This window comes from Thrips palmi, unplaced genomic scaffold (assembly GCF_012932325.1).
Source record: "Thrips palmi isolate BJ-2018 unplaced genomic scaffold, TpBJ-2018v1 HiC_scaffold_15, whole genome shotgun sequence".
In the NCBI taxonomy this organism is placed as follows: Eukaryota; Metazoa; Arthropoda; class Insecta; order Thysanoptera; family Thripidae; genus Thrips; species Thrips palmi.
In genome coordinates, this window is record NW_023144624.1 from 4,730,090 (window position 1) to 4,747,771 (window position 17,682).

At 63.5% G+C, this 17,682-nt stretch overlaps 1 protein-coding gene across 1 annotated transcript; it reads left to right on the forward strand.

Annotated features, from left to right (window-relative positions):
• Positions 1-105: 105 nt before the first annotated feature.
• LOC117641114 (tyrosine kinase receptor Cad96Ca) lies at positions 106-14,440 on the forward strand. The gene is made up of 8 exons (XM_034378226.1): positions 106-698; positions 10,559-10,812; positions 11,381-11,716; positions 11,890-12,174; positions 12,256-12,556; positions 12,636-12,817; positions 12,949-13,170; positions 13,254-14,440. The coding sequence occupies exons 1-8, from the start codon at positions 563-565 to the stop codon at positions 13,536-13,538; spliced, it is 2,001 nt and encodes a 666-aa protein (XP_034234117.1). The 5' UTR covers positions 106-562; the 3' UTR covers positions 13,539-14,440.
• The last annotated feature ends 3,242 nt before the right edge of the window (positions 14,441-17,682 follow it).

Sequence of the window (17,682 nt, forward strand, 5' to 3'; positions counted from 1 at the left end):
GGGGAAGGGGAAAGGGAAGGGGGCAGGGGCAAGACGCTCGGCTCCGGGGAGGGGCTGACTGCTGAGGCTCATGGCTGTGCATGGCGGGGACGGCAGGGCGGACGGAGTCGACGGAGTAGTGAACCAGTTAGTTTTGTGAAAGTCACCGCCTGCTGCGGACCGTGTGTGCAGCCCGCGGCGAACGCGGCGTGGCGGAGCGTAGCGCAGCGTTGCGAGGAGCCGAGCAAGGCAAGGCGCTCCTTGTGCGGCGCCAAGACGGCGGCTTGGCTTCGCGAAGGAAGGACTTCTCGACCAGTGCAGTGAAGGGCCTGCCAGCAGTGCCAGCCCGCAGTGTCGTTGTCGTTTCGTTTTCGCGTGTGGTGGCTCCGCTGTCCGGGGAGGCAGCGCGCTGCGAGGTGTTGACTCAGCCCCGCCGTTGGCACCATGTCGTCAACCTGAGCGCCTCGAGTGAGCCCAGCCGCTGCGGGCGCCATGTGATGGTCGACAAGTGCGATGGGAACTTGAACGCTGGAGCGAGGCGAGCCCTACCCGCGCAACCCGCGCGAGTGCGAGTGAGTGAGCGATGATGGCGCAACGACAGGGGGGCTCGACCACGCGCGGCACACGCAGCACGCGAAGCTCGCGAAGCACGCGCACCAGGATGAAGCTCCTTTGGATATTTGCCACCACGCTCGTGCTCGCCCAGCGCCTGCCCACAGGTGAGTGAACCGAGAAGCACCCCGTCGGGGAGGACGAGGACGGCCAGGGCCCCGACCAGGGCGCACTCGGGGAGAGGGACTCTTTGACCCCTCGCGTGCGCAGTGCCCACCACCAGCATGCCCGTGCCCGTCGTGCCCGTCACGGTGCTGGCCTGCGCTCCGCCTGTCCGCCCAAAGCGTGGGAGAGAGGACGCCTGCGCCCGGCTCGCTGGATCCTGGATTCTGGAGGGGCAACAGTGTGGTGGTACCACGCCCCCAGAACGAGCCGAGGCATCTACCATCGCGACGTGGGTAAATCGCAGGGCAGGCCAACCTAGCCAAGTTTGCGCTCAGACCGATTTCGCAGCTCAGTCTCCTCCGCACCCATGGGGCGTGCCGAAGGGGTGTGAGAGAGACAGCGCAACGAACCGGCTCTTCTGGATCTATGGGCTCTTTCATTGAAGAGGGGGTGGAGGGGCTGGCCGCTGAAGCGAGGCGTGTGAACTCATGTGTGAACCCGACGGAGTTTCCGCCGCCTCTTCCACGGCATTCCACGTCGTTCTAAGAAACACTCATCGGTCACGATTCGGCTCTGCACCGCGGCCCCATCTCCGCACACGCCAACGCCGTTCGCTATCGCCCGCGAGCCGGTCGTGCAATCTCTGGCCGCGGGTTCGAGCCCCGGCCGGGCCGTTCGTTTTTTCCCATTTGTTTACACCGGCTCGCCGTCCTGACCCTGCTGTCACTACACTTCACTATGCCGCCTTTGTCGCGATCCAGGCCGCGTTGCGTCACGCGCACGCTTCTTCAGCCTAGGACCGCCGCCGCCCATTCCGAACCGCGCTTTTGTCGCTGTCTCCCTCGCACTCAGGGGGCGCCCCGCATGTGCGCGAGCGAGACAAAGCGTCGAAAGCACCGACCCACTGGGACCGCTCGGCGCGAGATCTGATGAACGAGTCACGGCGTTACGCGACGCCTATGTCATGCCCTGGCCGCGGCGTGGCGGCGTGGCCCACGGCAGTGCACTGTAGTGTGCGGTCACGTGCTCCCACTACTCCAAATACGAGGGCGGGTGCCGGAAAGGGCACAGACTGCTGCTCCGCCGAAGAAAGGTTTTTCTTCACCACCCCACAAAAGGTGTTAGGCGTTCTTCATTTCCGTACTCTGGAAAGCCGGGAGGTATTTTTTTGGGTGGGTGCCTTCCTCTGTGTGTGCCCGTCAGTGCGCGTCCTGTCTGATGCCCGGCCACCTTTCTCTCGTCCAAATATCCTGCGGGCCAGGGCTGCCCGTCCTGCCAGGGCCGCCTGCGAGAGCCCTTTCTATTGGCCCGGCACGGCGGCCCTTTGCCTCCTTTGGGCGGCCCTACGCCTTCCTCGCGCCTGCCGACTGCCGACGCCTCCCTTCCCCGCCCTTCCCGCTTAGAAGGCGCTGACTTTCACTTTCCGAACGTGCCATCGTGCCATGCGACGCCCGATCTCGGGTTATCACAACCTGGCCGCCGCCGCGGATCGGCGGATAGGCGCCGAGCCGAGCCACCCGCGGCCTGCCCCGCGAGTGACGCGTCCTTCCGCAGGATTCCAGGACTCCAGTGGACTCACCCCGCCCCGCTCCAGGGCCGCGGCGCGTGGCTTCTGGATTTCCGGCTGATGGATAAAGCACTCGGGCAACTGCTGTGCGACGAGAGACACTGACGCGGACGTGCGCTGTCCGACGGCTGTGTGTGTGTGTGGTGTGTGTGTGTGTGCGTGCGTTCACGCATGTGTGTGTGTGTGCCCTCGCCGTTGACTTAGCAACCACCCGGTCCTGCCTGTCTCGTCCGGCCCATCCCGGTCCGTCCGGTTGACTTGACATGTCCCGGCGGGGCGCGGTGTGGCGGGGCGGGGCGGGTCTGGAAATGGTTCTCGGTAAGGAATGCGTTTGGTCATGTCGCCAACGTCGCCAACACTCGGACTCCGCCTTGCCTCGAGGACGCTGGCTCGCTGGCTAGCCCTGTTTGCCCTATCCGACTGTGCCTGGGCCTTGGCCCTGGGCCTTGGCCAGCGAGCAGGGTGCCTGCACTATACACACACACACACACTGCGGCCACAGCGCGCGGCCCGTGTCCATGTGCAGGGGTCATGCTGCCGCTTACGCGCTGCAGCCAACTTGAGACTCCTGCATACTACACTGCAACCTGCAGGTGTGGGTCCCTGGGTTTGAGGGGCACAACTCAGACTGGGCGGGCTGGGCCGCGGGCTGGCTGCACAGCTTGTCGCGCCTTCATGTTTGCCCACATGTGTGCACGCGAGCTTCACTGCTTCACTGTGCACAGCCCCCTCTTGGCTTTTTCCAGCGCGCTTCCTGGAATGAACGAGCGGGTTGTTTTTGCTGTTTCCCGTGTCGTTGTTGTTGCTGCTGCTGCAGGCGCGATGCCCGGCACTGCTCGTTGCCGCTGCCACGTGATACGAAAAGGACCCGAAGTCGTTTCCCGCCGTAGACTGATTCCCCACGGACCGTCTCGTCGCTGCTATGTCTCTCTCTCGCAGATACGGGGAAGGCCCGTGAGTGCGAGCGAGAGAGATGCCGAAAGGCACTGCTGCATCGCTCTGCAGTGTCGTATCCTTTCTCCTCGTGAGGGATCGCGGCCCGACCGGCGGCCTGCCCGCCGTTCCCCGAGCGCGGGTCCGCGAGCGGGTCATTTGGGCGGCGGGATCGCGGCGTGCACGGCGACGCCTTCCTTGACCGGCCGGGGCAGGCGGGGGAGGCGGGGACCGGATGCAGCTCCCTTCACTGCACCATCCCGCCAGTGCGGCAGCGCACTTTCTTTCTTACCGCAGGCAAGTGTTGCCAACGTGAACGTGAAGCATAGGCAAGCAGTGGCAAGCACGCCCCTCGACGAACGCAAACAGCGCACGCTGCTGGCGACGTTGGCACACCTGGCGACGCGCGACTCGACGAGGTGCACTCCAAGAGCGGCCGATTCTAGGTCAAGACAAGCGCCACCCACGGCCCGGAGAAGAAGCCTCCATTGTCGCCAATCCCACCACCACGCCACTGTGTGCGCGTATGTGTGATTGTGTGTGTGTGCGGTGCATGTGCCGCACGTTCTCCCCTCTGCTGCTCCGAGAAGGCCCCGACTGACTGCACAAACAGACTTCCCCGCCGTGGGTGTGGCTACTTTCCCCACTCGTGCACGTTCGCGCGTGCGCGCGTGCGTGCGTGCGTGCCAGGCTGTCCGTGCCTGTTTGGCCGGCGCCAGTGATCCCGCGGCGCATAGATGAATGATGTCACTTGTCCGCAGCAAGCCTTCCGCAAGAGCTGGTTTCCCCCGCCGTGTGTGCCCTGGGGTGCGCGGAGGCCGGGGTGCGCGCCCCACGGCCGTGCACACGGCCTGCGGTTCCAGAGGTGCTAACCAGGTGCTAACTCTCGGAGGGGCGACCGGGCCTGCGACTGTTGGCCGAATGGACACGTCCCCGAATGAGAGGCACAGCCGGGCAGAGCGCGCGTTACATAACGTGTGTGGCCGTCCCGTCCGCCCTGCCGGCCCGGCCCGGCCCGTCGGCGAGTTGCCTGTTGTTGGGGTCGCATCGCGTACGTCATAGCGACTCGCTAAGCGAGCGAAGAGCGAAGCCAGGGCAGGCCCAAGAGGGAGTGGGAGGGGGGGGGGAGATGGGGGCTGCGGCCGGAGCGCTCCCACTCCCACTCAAACGAGTAATAACCCGGATCACGGCGACGCAACGACAGTCTCGGTCTCACGGATTTCCGGGCGTGGCTCTCTGGCTCTCCGGCAGCTCTGCCCTGCCAGCCTGGGACTGGGTTCGAATCCCCGCCGGGCCACAGCGTTCTGTGTGGTTTTGCTGCGTGATGTTGTCCAACGTCACCGCCGCGCCAACCTGCTGCACTATTCGCAGGCCACGCGTTTTGTGGTGCGAATAGCGTGTCGGACAGGCACCCTCCCCACCCCCCGCGGTCGGGCGGCCAGCACTCAGCCGGACTTTCTCCGACCGAGGCGAGGAGGGCCTTGCGCCCCTGCCCCCCCCCCCCCCTTTTTCCCCATCCGATGCGCTGCCGGCCGCCGGGCCAGCCGCGGTCAGCCGACCGGCTAGTGCAGCATGGTTCCGATTCGGCGGTCGCCGGGCCTGGACAGCGCGGCGCCCCGCTGCCCGGCGGGGCCGCCACCGGACGCACGCTTCCGGCGATGGAGCGACGGCCTTCTTTTAGTGTTTCGGGGACGTAAAGAAATAAAAATGAGAGGGTACATTATCCGGAATCAAGTGCAGCGGGAGAAAGGGCGACGCTGCGGCGCTTCCTCGCCGGCTTGATGCGGCTTGATGCCGTTAAAGGCACGGCCAGGCACGACCCACTCACTCACGGTTTCTTTCACAGTCATGGCTGCGCGGTGCGTTTGAACCGCCTCCATCTGTCCCCTCTCATTGCTGTCGGCGCTCTGTGACTGGAGGGCGGACAGGCAGACAGACAGACAGACGGACGGACAGGATTGGCTGTCTGGCCTAGAGCGGCGTGCTGTCGCATCCAGAGCCGCACTGAGCTTATTTCGAGCTCTGGAATGCCAGGGCAGCCGACTCCAGCTCCTTGACCCAAACCCAGCAAAGCCCCCCGCCCTTGGTTTTCACAGTGGCCTGGCCTGGATCGGCCTGGAGCCACTTTCCTGGCCGTCTGAGACAATGTGGATCAGCCCGGAATGGTCCAGTGTGACCCGCTGGAGCCGCTGGAGCCGCTGGAACGACTTGACCGCCTCCTCAATCGGCTTTGGACCAGCCAGGACGGCGTGGCTGGAACGGCCGGGACGTGGTTGTCCAGGCCCGTGTCTACTTGAGACAGCCCAGCCGGCCAGCCGGCCCTACCCAGCCGCCGCCGCAGTGGCTGCTTGCTGCCTGCTTGCTGCCTGCTTGCTGCTTGCCGGGTACTGGTCGACTCGCCGGACTCGTCCCTGGACTGTCTACCCGTCAGCCCGTCAGGCGAGGCAGTGAGGCAGGCGAAGAGCGAAGACGCATTTGAAACTCGCTGCCTCACTGGCTCACTGGCTCGCGTCTTTTTTATGAGCTGGCCACACGTCGCAGTCTCGCAGTCGCCGCCACATACGGTGGGCCGGGCCGGCAACACTGTCGCGGATTCGCCCGACTAGGAAGCAAAATGATCAAGTTTCGCCTTGTACACTTCATGTTCAACGGCTGCGAATGCGGTGTAGCACTGCGGCTTGAAAGTCGTCGCGGCGCTGTAAAACTGCAAAGTGGGTTTGAAAAAAAAAACTGCGGGAAAAAAAAATGAAACTCCCTGGCTGCAAGGCGCGGGACTGTCCATGTCGGTGGTCGCGCGGACTTGGTATGTGTGTGTGAATGTCCTAACAGGACTCGACGGCAGGCGGCAGGAGGGGGGGGGCTGAACGGAACGTGCTGTATTGGGCGGCCAACAGGCCGGCGGCTGCAGCAGGTGGATGCAACATTGCCCCGCACCTTTCCCTTCTTCTACCCTCCCAAAACTTGAACCTCTGCGCAAAATATAAGAAAATGTTAATTTGAGAGCGTGTGCTGTATACATGTCGGGCCTTACCGTCACAACAACGCGGCGGGGTGTACCGCGAGGACGATGACCGGCCCGGGGCCCGGGCGTGGGTGTGCAGACGACAGACCGACAGACAGACAGACAGACAGACAGACACTCCGTGGAGACTTGAATGGGTGGCGTAGCGAGAACGCCCCATTGCTGCGCAAAACACTGGTGTTGTTCCTTGTTCCTACCTTTTTTTGTCTTTCTCCATTTTGAGTACCGTTCGCGAGTACTAGCAGCGCGTTGGCGGGCATGCTAGGAGGGCCGCACGCACAATGTGACGGGGAAGGGTGGGCGCCTGTGTGCGTGTGTGTGCGTGTGCGTGTGTGTGATCCATATTAGCATAGAATGACTTACTAATGGGTGGCTGGCTGGTGGCTGGCTGGCTGGCTGCGCTACGCCGTGAGTGGCTGGCTGCCCTGCCTGCCGGCTTCGCTTGCTCCGCGCTCCGCGTTGTGCTCGCAGACTCGCAGACCGCATTCTTGCTTGATGGGCGTCATATCGCGAGGCGAGGCGCGCCAGATTTCGGTATTCGGAGCTCGGCTATCCGAAACAAAGAATCCGCCAAAGCATCCTTCCTCGATGGAGTCCGACGCCGTGAACTCGGACGTCGCGCACACTGCACACGCCGTCACCGCCGTGCCTTGTCAACATGAAAATGGTTTTAAAACCTTTATGAACGCAGCCCGCCTAATCGACTTGGTCCAGGTCCAGGAACAGAACAGAACCCTGCAGACAAAGAGGGGGAGGGAGAGAGAGGGTGATAGATCGCGCGCAAAGCCGCTCGCCGCCCGCCGCGCCAAGGTGAACCGCGTCGTGCTACTCGCGCCACACACACAGGCACACGCACACTCTCACACAGACACACTTTTCATTATCATGTGATTGGGCATTCGCTCTGGGGCCTTCGGCACGGAGCGGCCAGTGAACCTGGCGCAAAATAGCAGCAAAAAGTGGCGCAAGTCTGTGGGCGCAAAGTCGCTACTCGATCCTCCGCCGCGAGAGCCGTGAAACGCAACGCTCTTTGTTTTTGTGCCGGAGCGGTGCCGCCGTGCGCGTCGCGGCGCCACGAGCCGCACCGCCGGATCGGTGTCCGGCTCGGGTTGCGCGTCGTCGCGGTCGACGCGGTCGTCGGCGGGAAGGTCGCCGAGTCGAATTTCTGACTGGGTACGCACGGCGCTCCTGAGAGGTACTCATTTAGTCTCTGTCCGAAGGCGTCATACGTGTTGTCCGTTCTGTTGGCGAGCGTGTCGCGCGGCGCTGCACGGCGCCGGGTTCAAACCCACGCACGGCCGCCGTGCTTGTCTTTGTTCCATTTTTTTGCGGCAGAAGAAGTTGTTGCTGCTTGCAGCAGAGACTGCTGGACTTCCTGGTCCGAGCGGTGGGCCTGCCGCTCATCTCCGCGCAAGATCGCTCCCCAGCGTCCCTCCCGCACAAAAGCCTTGGAGGTCCCCGTCGGGCCGTGGGGCCGTCGGGCCGTCGCAGTGACGCAAGGCCAAGGCGCAAGACGCAAGGGGCAGGCCGGCCAGGCTGTGTGTGACGTGTGGTCGGTGGCCCGCCGCTCGGCTCGGCCCGCCTCCGCACGCCTTGCCGCCCCGCCTTGCCGCCTTGCCGCCCGCTCGGCTCGGATCGGCCGAGCGCCGCGATGCCTGCCTTGGTTCTTCGCTCTTCGATCGAGGAAGGAGTAAGGAGAGGAAGGGAGACGTGTGCCGCAGACTCATCGCCAAAGTTCAAGGTTCAGGGTTCCGCCGCCGCCTTGAGCGCTGGAAGTGTTCGGAAAAGTCTCGCTGCCCTGCGGCTTGCGACCGGCAGGCGCTCGGGTAGGCAACCCGCCGCGGACGCGAGCGCGACGGGACTGCCCAGGCCGAAGCTGCAGGCGCTACAGCCTCAAAGTTCAAGGCTGCACTCTCGCCGGCGTGCCACCGGCACGACGGTGTGCTCTCAGCCTCAGCCCTCAACTCGAGCAAATTACACTGTGCCAAACTGCCGGCGCGCGCTGCTTCCCCCACCCGGCGCGATGACGGGCCGACGCGGTGCTCCGCGCTTGATTCGACGTTCGATTCAGCGGCGCGGTGCCGCGCTGACGCGCTGCCGCGGTCGTGTACTCGGCCGGGGAACTTCCACGGGCCGCGCACCGGTCTGGAAGAAGAAGAAGAAGAAGGAGCACTGGAACGAGGCACCCCCGGGCTACGCCGCTGCGGCCAGGCCGCGGCCCGGCCGCCCCCTTTCCGCGGAACACGCTCATCGCAAGGCCTTATCGCTGCAGTCGACGGGCTGGGCCGTGCTGCCGTGCTCGGGGACGGGCCCCGGCTGCCCCCGGCCAAAACCGCCAATCAGACACATCCGCCGGGCCGCGTCCCGCCCGCGCCGCGCGATCAGACTCCGATGAAGCGAAAAACAACTTTGACGCGTCCGGGGCTGTCCGGCTGGGCTGTCCGGCCGGAGGCCTGGGCCGCGCCATGAGCCAGCCCGGCGCAGCCCGGCGGACAACGGGATGCCATAGTGAGCGGCGCGGCCGGCACGCTGCAGACATCCGGCACGACCGCCACCCTCGGCCCCCTAGGCTCGGCCCCCAGGCCGGGGGCGCGCGCCGCAGCAGACCAGTCCGAACTGCGGTGCTTTCGTCGCTCTGTCCCTCTTGTGGAGGCCGAGAGGAACGGAGCGATCGGAATCGACCTGCATCCGGGGACGGGCGTGGGCGGGAAGTCGTTTGGAATGGGAAGGGCGAAGTGATGCGCGTTTCCACGAAACGGCTTCTAATATCAATGAGGGCCGTTGAGGCTCGCGGCTGTCTCTGCGCTGCGCTGGGTCGGCACTGGGTCGCGAGATTGCGAGGACTGCGCCATGATTCGCGTGTTTTCGGGAACATCGACGATAGCTAAGAGGATATAAATGTCATGATATTAACACAAAAATACTATAGATACGATACCATTTGTCTAAAGACTAGTAGTGACTGTGTTTATTAGTTTGGGAAGAGCAGTGTTCACGAAAAATTTCGTCGAAACAGCGATAAATGTGTGTGTAGATATCTTGGTTCGGAGTCTTAATGCGGTTTTGCGTCCAATTTATGTCAGTAAATCGCACTCTCTCGACGCTGCAGTCTTCCCAGAGGTTTCTTTCAGTCCAAATTCGCTATTAAATGGTTGTCGCTTTGGCCCGTACTGTGCCGGTTGCGGCCATTTTTCCTGGAAGTCATCAAGTGTGGGACAGGCCAGACCCGTCCGACGCGTCCTCCGCCTCACCGCTGGGCCGGGCAGCCGGGGACGGGCGCGGGGCGGTGGGGAGCGGCGGCCCGAACCGCGGCGGCTGCGTGGAGTGGATCGTGCAGACGTTCGCCAACCGCAACACTCTAGGCCTGCACGCTGCACTCCGCCGCGCGAAGCTCTCTCTCTCGCTCTACTTCCAGGAGCCCGCGGCCTAAGGGGGCCAGAGGCGGCCGGGGGCGAGAGCGAGACAGGTGCCGGGGCTGCCTATGACCTACCGCCACGGCCACTCGCCTCCCACACATGCCACCCCCCTTCCACACTCGCCCGCCCAGATGTGGCGCAGATACGCCGTGTATCCGAATACATTGTGGTTTATAGCGGCGTACCGAGGCGCGGAGCGGCGGGCCGGCAGGTCGTAAGCGCATCGCACTTTGGCGCGGAGCGGAATGTAGCTTCAAAGCGCCGGCTGGCTTGCTGCTTCCCACAGCGGTCCCTGCACCCCACCGGCCACGGGGGCGCCGTGACGTCAGGCAGCCTCCCGCGGCACGGCGCGCCGCTGCGGTCGGGTTGCCTACCGCCGGCCTGGCAGGCGCTCCGGCCGACCGCGCACCACGCAGCGCGCAGCGCATGCCGTGGCCGCGTCGCGCCGTTCTCATGGCGAGCGCGCCACTTTTAATGAGTTTGAAAACACAAGCCGTGACGCCGCCGTCGCCGCGGGCCTTCCCACGACTTGTCGCCGATGACGCTGTCGCCGAGACAACGTGGCGGTCCGCGGCGGGAGAGTAGAAAGGTGCAGGGCCTGCTCGGCCTGCTGCAGCGCCTTTACATCGCGATTTCACTGCACCGCCTCACGGCGTGTGACAGCACGGCCGCGCCTGGAGGGCAGGCCGCCCGGGAGGCCGTGGTCGAGGGCCGCCGCTACCGCCGCTACCGCGCACCGCGACCACGCCCCGCGGCCACGCCCTTTCGCGGCGGCGGCTCCATTCAACAACGCGGTGCTAAGAATGGCGGCCCACCCATTGCGTCAGCGCCACGCGCCTAGCAGGACGTGCGAGCGTGTGCGTGTGTGTATCCGGATCCGTGCGCGGCCCGTCTTACCAAAGTGCTATGTTTCTGTTCCTGCAGGCGCGGCGCAGCTCAGCGACAACACCCCACCCGTGATGCACATCGACCGGGACTGGCTCATCTCCGACGGCGAGCCCGTGGGCTCGGTGGTGACGCGGGTGCGCGCCGAGGACGCGGAGGGCGACCCGCTGTCCTTCGGGCTGGAGCCGCTGCTGCTGTACCCGCACCCGCAGGGCGAGCCGCCGCCCCCACTGCCCTTCACCATCGACGAGACCTCCGGCGTGGTGCACACCAACGCCTCCCTCAAGGACCGGGTGAGTAGGGGCTGGGTTCGAACCGCGCCGCCGGCGACGGCCTGACGGGCCTGACGGCGCGCGCCAAACGTTTTTCTGGCCTGATTCCCGTGTGGAGGCCATAATTCAGCCGAAAGCGGTCCCGAGTCATGCCTCCCGCCTTGCGCGCAACGCGTTGCCTGCCGTATGGTATATGGCGCGTCCCCGCGCTGCTCCTCCCCCTTTCCCAAGCTCCACTGCCCCGCCACGCCCCGCCACGCCCCACGCCCCGGGACGCGTTCGAAAAGCGGCGCCGTCGGACGAACCAGGACCAACGGGGCGCAGTGCAGTGCCGCCTCCGAAAGCGGCAGTCCTAGGGCCGTGCGATCCGTGCGTGGAGAATGCGCGGCCTGGCCCGGCCCGTGTGTGCCGTGGTGCCAACCTATCATTAGAAGAGGCTCCCGTTCCCGCCGAGGCCGGCCGGCCGGTCCGCGCAGCAACGCGCTCCAGAGCGGTAACGGTGGTCGTAATCAAGTGTATGACACACAAGGCCGCCTCGCCGCCACGGCCCTTCGACTCCCCGCAATGATGTCCGCTTTTTCGCTTCCAGGGCGGCGAGCTGATGCGGCTGTACGTGACGGTGTCTGACGGCAAGGTGACGGCCAAGAACGAGGTGGTCGTCAAAGTGACCAAGGGCCCCGTCTCGGGTGCGGGTGTCGGCGGCGGCGCGTCGCGGCGCCCTCCACGGCCGCCGGGCTTCCCGCCGCAGCTGCGGCCGCCGTCGTACCTGCCCTTCCCCACCAACTTCGTGCCGCCCGGCGTGCCGTCCGCGCCCATCCACCCCGGCATCCCCGTCGTCAACCCCGGGCCGCCGCCCAGCCTGCACGGCCTGCCCACCGGCACGCGCCCGCCGTTCCCCGGCACGGCCACCAGCCCCGCCGACAAGGTAAGGCAGCCTCCAAGCCTCCGGGTCTTGACAGCGTGGCGTCCATGCTCATCACCGCCTTGCCTTCGTTGCAGACGCCGTCCTCCACGGGCTCGCCCCGCGACGCGGACGCCACGCCCACGACGCCAGCCGCCGGCAGCGGCGACGCGGTGGCCACGCCGTCCCTGCCCGAGGGGCTGCTGGTGACGTCGCTGCTGGCCGTGCTGTGCATCGGGCTGGTGCTGGCCGGCGTCCTGGTGCTGCTGCGGCGCCGCGTGTGCCCCAAGCGGCTCAGCAAGGCCACCAAGGAGGACCTGCACAAGGAGGCGAGCGGGCTCTCCAGCGGCATGTCCAGCGCCCTGTCCAGCGGGCTGTCCAGTGGGCTGTCCGGCGAGGAGCCCATGGCCATGCAGCAGTGGCGCGGGCCGCGCGCCCCCAGCAACCGCTACGAGGGCTGGGACCGCGAAGGCGCCCACATGGTGAGTCCCCGGGCCAGCGCCTCCACGCGGGGTATCGCCGACCACGCCGACCACGCCGCTCATGTCGTTGTTCGTGTCCAGGGCGCGGCGCTTGGCGGTGCAGGCCCCCCGGCACCCATCAAGCCCAGGGACCGCTGGGAGTTCCCCCGGCACCGCCTGCAGGTCTTCGACATCCTGGGCGAGGGCTGCTTCGGCCAGGTGTGGCGCTGCGAGGCCACGGACATCGACGGCAAGGAGGGCAAGTCCACGGTGGCGGTCAAGACGCTCAAGGAGAACGCGGCCGAGAAGGAGCGAACCGACCTGCTGCAGGAGCTGGCCGTCATGAAGACCCTGGAGCCCCACCCCAACGTGGTGCGCCTGCTGGGCTGCTGCACCGAGTCGGGTGAGTGCCTGCACCACGAGGGAGACGCGCTAAATGAGGTGAACTGGTGGTCGTCAACGCTTTCCTCGTGCCGTTGCAGACCCCCTGTTCGTCATCATGGAGTTCGTGGCGCGTGGCAAGCTGCAGAGCTTCCTGCGCTCCTCCCGGGCGGAGCGCGACTACGGCAACCTGCACGGCCCGTCCAGGACGCTCACGTCCAGGGACCTCACGTCCTTCCTGTACCAGGTGGCCAAGGGCATGGAGTTCCTGTCCTCGAAGGGGGTGAGTGGCCTTGGCCGCGACGATACCCATCTCGTTTGCGGACGGGGTATTGACGCAGTCATTTCTTTTTGCTCTGGCTTTATTCGTTTCGATTGTTTCCCAAGTCGTAACAAACTTTGCCCCGCTTGCAGATCATCCATCGCGACTTGGCGGCCAGGAACGTGCTGGTGGCGGAGGACCGCACCTGCAAGGTGGCGGACTTCGGCTTCGCGCGCGACCTCATGGACAACAACGTGTACGAGCGCAAGTCCGAGGGCCGCCTGCCCATCCGGTGGATGGCTCCAGAGTCGCTGTACGACAACGTGTTCTCCGTCAAGAGCGACGTCTGGAGCTACGGGGTGCTCATGTGGGAGGTGAGTGCCGCCTGGGATGGTTTTGGCGCTGGCGCTGGCGTGGCCCGGGTTCGAGTACTGATCGGCGTCCTTTTTGCCGCCAGGTGGTGACGCTGGGCAGCACGCCGTACCCGGGCATGGGCGCGGCCGACGTGATGCGGAAGGTGCGCGACGGCTACCGCCTGGACAAGCCGGAGCACTGCCGCCGCGAGCTGTACAACATCATGTACTACTGCTGGGACGGCAACGCCAACGAGCGCCCCTACTTCAACGAGCTGGTCACGCTCACCGAGCAGCTGCTGCTCACCGAGACGGACTACATCGAGCTGGAGAGGTTCCCCGACCACTCCTACTACAACATGGTGTCGCTGAGCGGCGAGAAGTTGTGACCCGGAGCTGCGCGGAGCTGCGCGCCGCGCCTGGAGATGGGCCGTGCACAAATTCCGTAACGCCCCATCCAGCCTCGGTCCAGCCGCACCGCCTTCTTCATGTTCCTGTGATGTCGTCGCACCGGAGCGCCAGCTCCGCGCGCCTTCCCTGTCCGACCACTGTCCAAGTTTATTTAAGTCGTGTGTTCTCTCAACTTGCTCTCGAATTTTGGTGCACCGCGCCAATCTTATGTCGACGCAAGACCTTTTTGTGGTTTCTAGTCTATACTGACACTCCCTTAAAATTTGTGTGACTACATTGTGTGAGTGAATGTGTGTATAGCGTGTATGTGGTTGGTGACCAAAAATAGACTTAATACTCGTTGTTACGTATTGAATTAAGACTTGTAAATGTACGGGGCCTCTGCAGGTTGGCTCAAATACGTTTGATCAATTTTTTTAATGAAACAGTCTGTATTATATTTTGCGCAGGAGAAAGCGAGTAATTTTCCCAAATCAAAAATCTTATTGATTGTTGCATTGTGTAAGTGGCCTATTTATTTTTGTACACAATATTTATCGACTTGTCAATAACGACAAGTATGCGTGTAGTAGTAAGAAGCTCAAGTTAAAGAAGGGTAAAGAGCGACCATGGCATTGTGTTAGAACGAGTATTTAAGCGAAGACATTCGTGATGAAACTGTTTGAAATGCCATCCCTGTGATAGTGACATTTTTTTGTGGACTTTATTAGAAATAAGTGATAAGTTATTATTAGTTAGCACTCCCATCCAAACACAGTAGCATGAGAGAGTGTTTTTGTACAATGACCTGTATAGAGTACTGTAAATTATTTTTGTTGTATTTGTTACTTCCCGCGCTGTGTTTTGCAACTACTTTTCAATAAATGTTTAAACATGGATACTCCTTTTGATTTTTTTTTTGAAAGATTGCGTCCCCAGAACACTTTAAAGGAACCTACTGTACGAAAACAACCACGAAAACAACCACCAGCCAAATTCTCGACGATGCTGTACCCGTGTGATGCTTTCGGATTGGAATTCATTCTGCCCGCGCGGCTTGCTCGACAGACAGACAGACAGACACATGTCAGGCCGAACGCCCGAGCCATAGGCCACCCATTCGACCCGCCGCCTCTAGGCTGGCAGCCCAACGCACGCGGGCAGCCGGGCTCGCCTATACCCCGCGTCGCCAGGAGGTCGGGGCGCGGAGTATCGCCAGAGCAGCGCTACCCCGCGGCCGGCGCGCGCATACCTACAGTGTGAACGACAAGCGACGGTGTTTCAAAATTGAACAAGGCCGCTCAACGCCACGCCGGAGCGGGTAACCATGCTCTAATTCAAAGCAAATGTGATAATGAAAAGAACCTATTAGAATTCACCGCCCAAGGGATCACACTCTAAAGAAAATGATTTAGGCCCAATAAACGGACGAGGCACCACAGGCCACAGGTAGCCTAGCTCAAGGTAGCCGGGCCTCGATGACTCTGCTGGTACACCGCTCCAGTTCCAGCTTTCCAGCCGGCTTCCAGCCTCGAGCGGGCCGAGCGGGCGCGGGCGACCCAACCCCGTTGCGTCCCTTCAGTGCCCACAGTCCCTCCCCCGCAGCCTGAATGGGCCCGGGCGGCACGGCGGCGCGGCGGCGCGGCGTTCAGCGCGCGGCCTGATTCAAAAATAATTAGAAGAGCCGCGCCGCGCGCGTTGGCCGCGTTGGCAGGTGTGCCAACACAATGACGGCCGTGACGCGGCAAAGTGTCTTTGAATGTCCGCTGCCTGACGTTGGTAGCACTGAGTGGCGCGGCGGCGGCGCGGCGGCGCAATGCACACGACTGCCGTGCTACCCAATCCCCTGGTCATGAATAGGCAGAGTAAAGTCCCGGCCCGAATAAACGGCCGCAGGGGCTCGTTGCGTTGGTTGGCTCCACTGTCGGGGCGAGTTTCGCGTGTGGGCGTCTGAAAATTACGCCGTTCTTCCGGGTGGACAACGTCATCATCACCAGTTACACACCGCTACTTCCCTGAGTGGGAACGAAATCAGCGCCAAGAGCACGTTGGGGTCGATCCCTGCTCACCGGGCTTGCCGAACGATGATTCAATAACGCGATGCAGGTCATTCCCTTCCCGGCCCCGCCTTCAATCAACGCCTCGGCGGGGTGGGGCTGGTGGGGAGACACGACAACATCAACACTAACGAAAGCATCAATGAAAACATCATTCTGGCGGACGGGCTGCCTCGCAGGCTGCGCGCGGCGCGTCTCGCGTCTCACTCCGGGGTCCCCGTCAGTCCGTTCGTTCGGGGGCCGCGCCACCGCCCCGCCGAGGGCCCGCCGGCCTGCCTGGAGAGCGGTTCCGAGCTGTGCTTTTCGTCGCCTCGTCTCTCTCGCACCCTCGCGGGACGACCCATGAGTGCGAGAGAGACGAGGCGACGGGAGCGAGGTTCGGAGCCGAGGACCTAACGACGCGCTCCTCCTTTTCTCCAGGAAGGAAATGAATTGACTGCGCTGCCGCCGCTACCGCCGCTACGCGCCGCCTGCTCGGCAGGCTGCTTGGCTTTCAATGGCAACAGCGGCCCCTTTAGCTAATTAGACGCCACTATCTTGATGTGACGCGGGGCGGCGGGGCGGCGGGGAGCGGACGCCAGAGGCACGGCGTCGACGGCCAAACAGTGCCGCGGGCGCCGCCATGGCCGCCACCAGCAGCACGCACTAATTCACTCTGAGGGGGCGGCGCCGGGACGAGGACCGGGGAGGACAAATGGCGACGGCGGTGGCGCCCCGACGGCAACGGCCTTTACAAAGAATCTGTCCGCGAGAAACAAAATGGATTTGTCGTCGCGGAGACGCGAGTCCGGCCAGCGCGCCAGCGGCGGCGAGAGAGGAGACTCGGAGAGAGATTTGGAGAGGGGAGAGGGAGGGAGAGGGGGCAGCAGGCGCGTGGTAGGGCTTTGGTATTCAGGAATGTGCCCTGGGAGCTTCTGGTTTTACTCCCCGCGACATATCTCCGTGCCGCCGTGCCGCATGACACTTATTTTCTGTCATTTTCGAAGCCGTCTTATTTATTATTTATATCATTCTGGTCTCTTGCGTCCCTTGCCCCCCTCGGGCGCACTGGCAGCGGCAGCGTCCCCCTTCCCTTTCTCTTGGAAATAATCATTGCGGCTCCGGCGAAAGACGCGCCAGACCTTGCGGCGCCTCGGTGTAGGCGCCAGCCCTGCATATACGACTGACGCGACACTTTTAAGCCTTTTACACCAATTATTTCTATTGAGAGGATTCGTCAACAGGTCGCCGGTGCGGAGGGTCAAAGGGCGCCACAACTCCTTCGCGCTGCACGGCGGCAGTCTGTTTTCTTTTGAAAAATTTATTTTTGCATCTTTTGACGCCGCGCCAGCGCTGCTGGTTTGTGCCTTTTGCGCTTTCTTACGACCGAAAAGATAAAACGCGGAGCCAGGGTCGGTCGCGATCGAACCCTCAACATTTCGATGTGCGCTGGCGGCGGTTCGACTCCTTCTCGTGCGCTGCGCTTTTATTACCCCGACACTTTTTTATTCTTTTTATTTTTTTATCCCCTTTCGTTTTATTTGGGCGACACATGAGCGAAATGCCGCAGCCAGCAGCCCTCCGCGAACAGGACTGCATCACATAAATACCGGCGCCATAAATTGAGAAAAATGAGTGAATTGGTGGCGGTTTGGTCGGAGCCCGGCTTGCTGGCTGGCCGTGCACGCCGTGCCGGCACGGCCACAGCCACGGCCCGCTCGGCGGTCGACAAAGGCTGTCCGAACATGATATAGCCCTACCCGGCCAGTCGCCCGTCGCCCCGTCGGCCCGGACCTGACCATACAGGCCCATTAGGACCAGCGACCAGCCACGGGCGTAGCCGCGCCGCGCGGCACGGCGGCACGGCCGGGCGTCGCGGCCAGCCGACCGACTCCGAGAGTCGTCGCGTCGCTCTGCCTCTCTCGCACCCCTGCGGAACGCCCCACGAGTGCGAGGGAGACAGAGGCGCTCCTCCCTGAATCGACCGGCAGGCACGTTCCAATCAGTGGCGTAGCACTGCGCAGCACCCGGGAGCCTCACGGAATGAAGCACGGAGGGAATGCCGGACACAATGTGCGCGCGCGGGGCAGTCGTTTCGTCGCTCTGT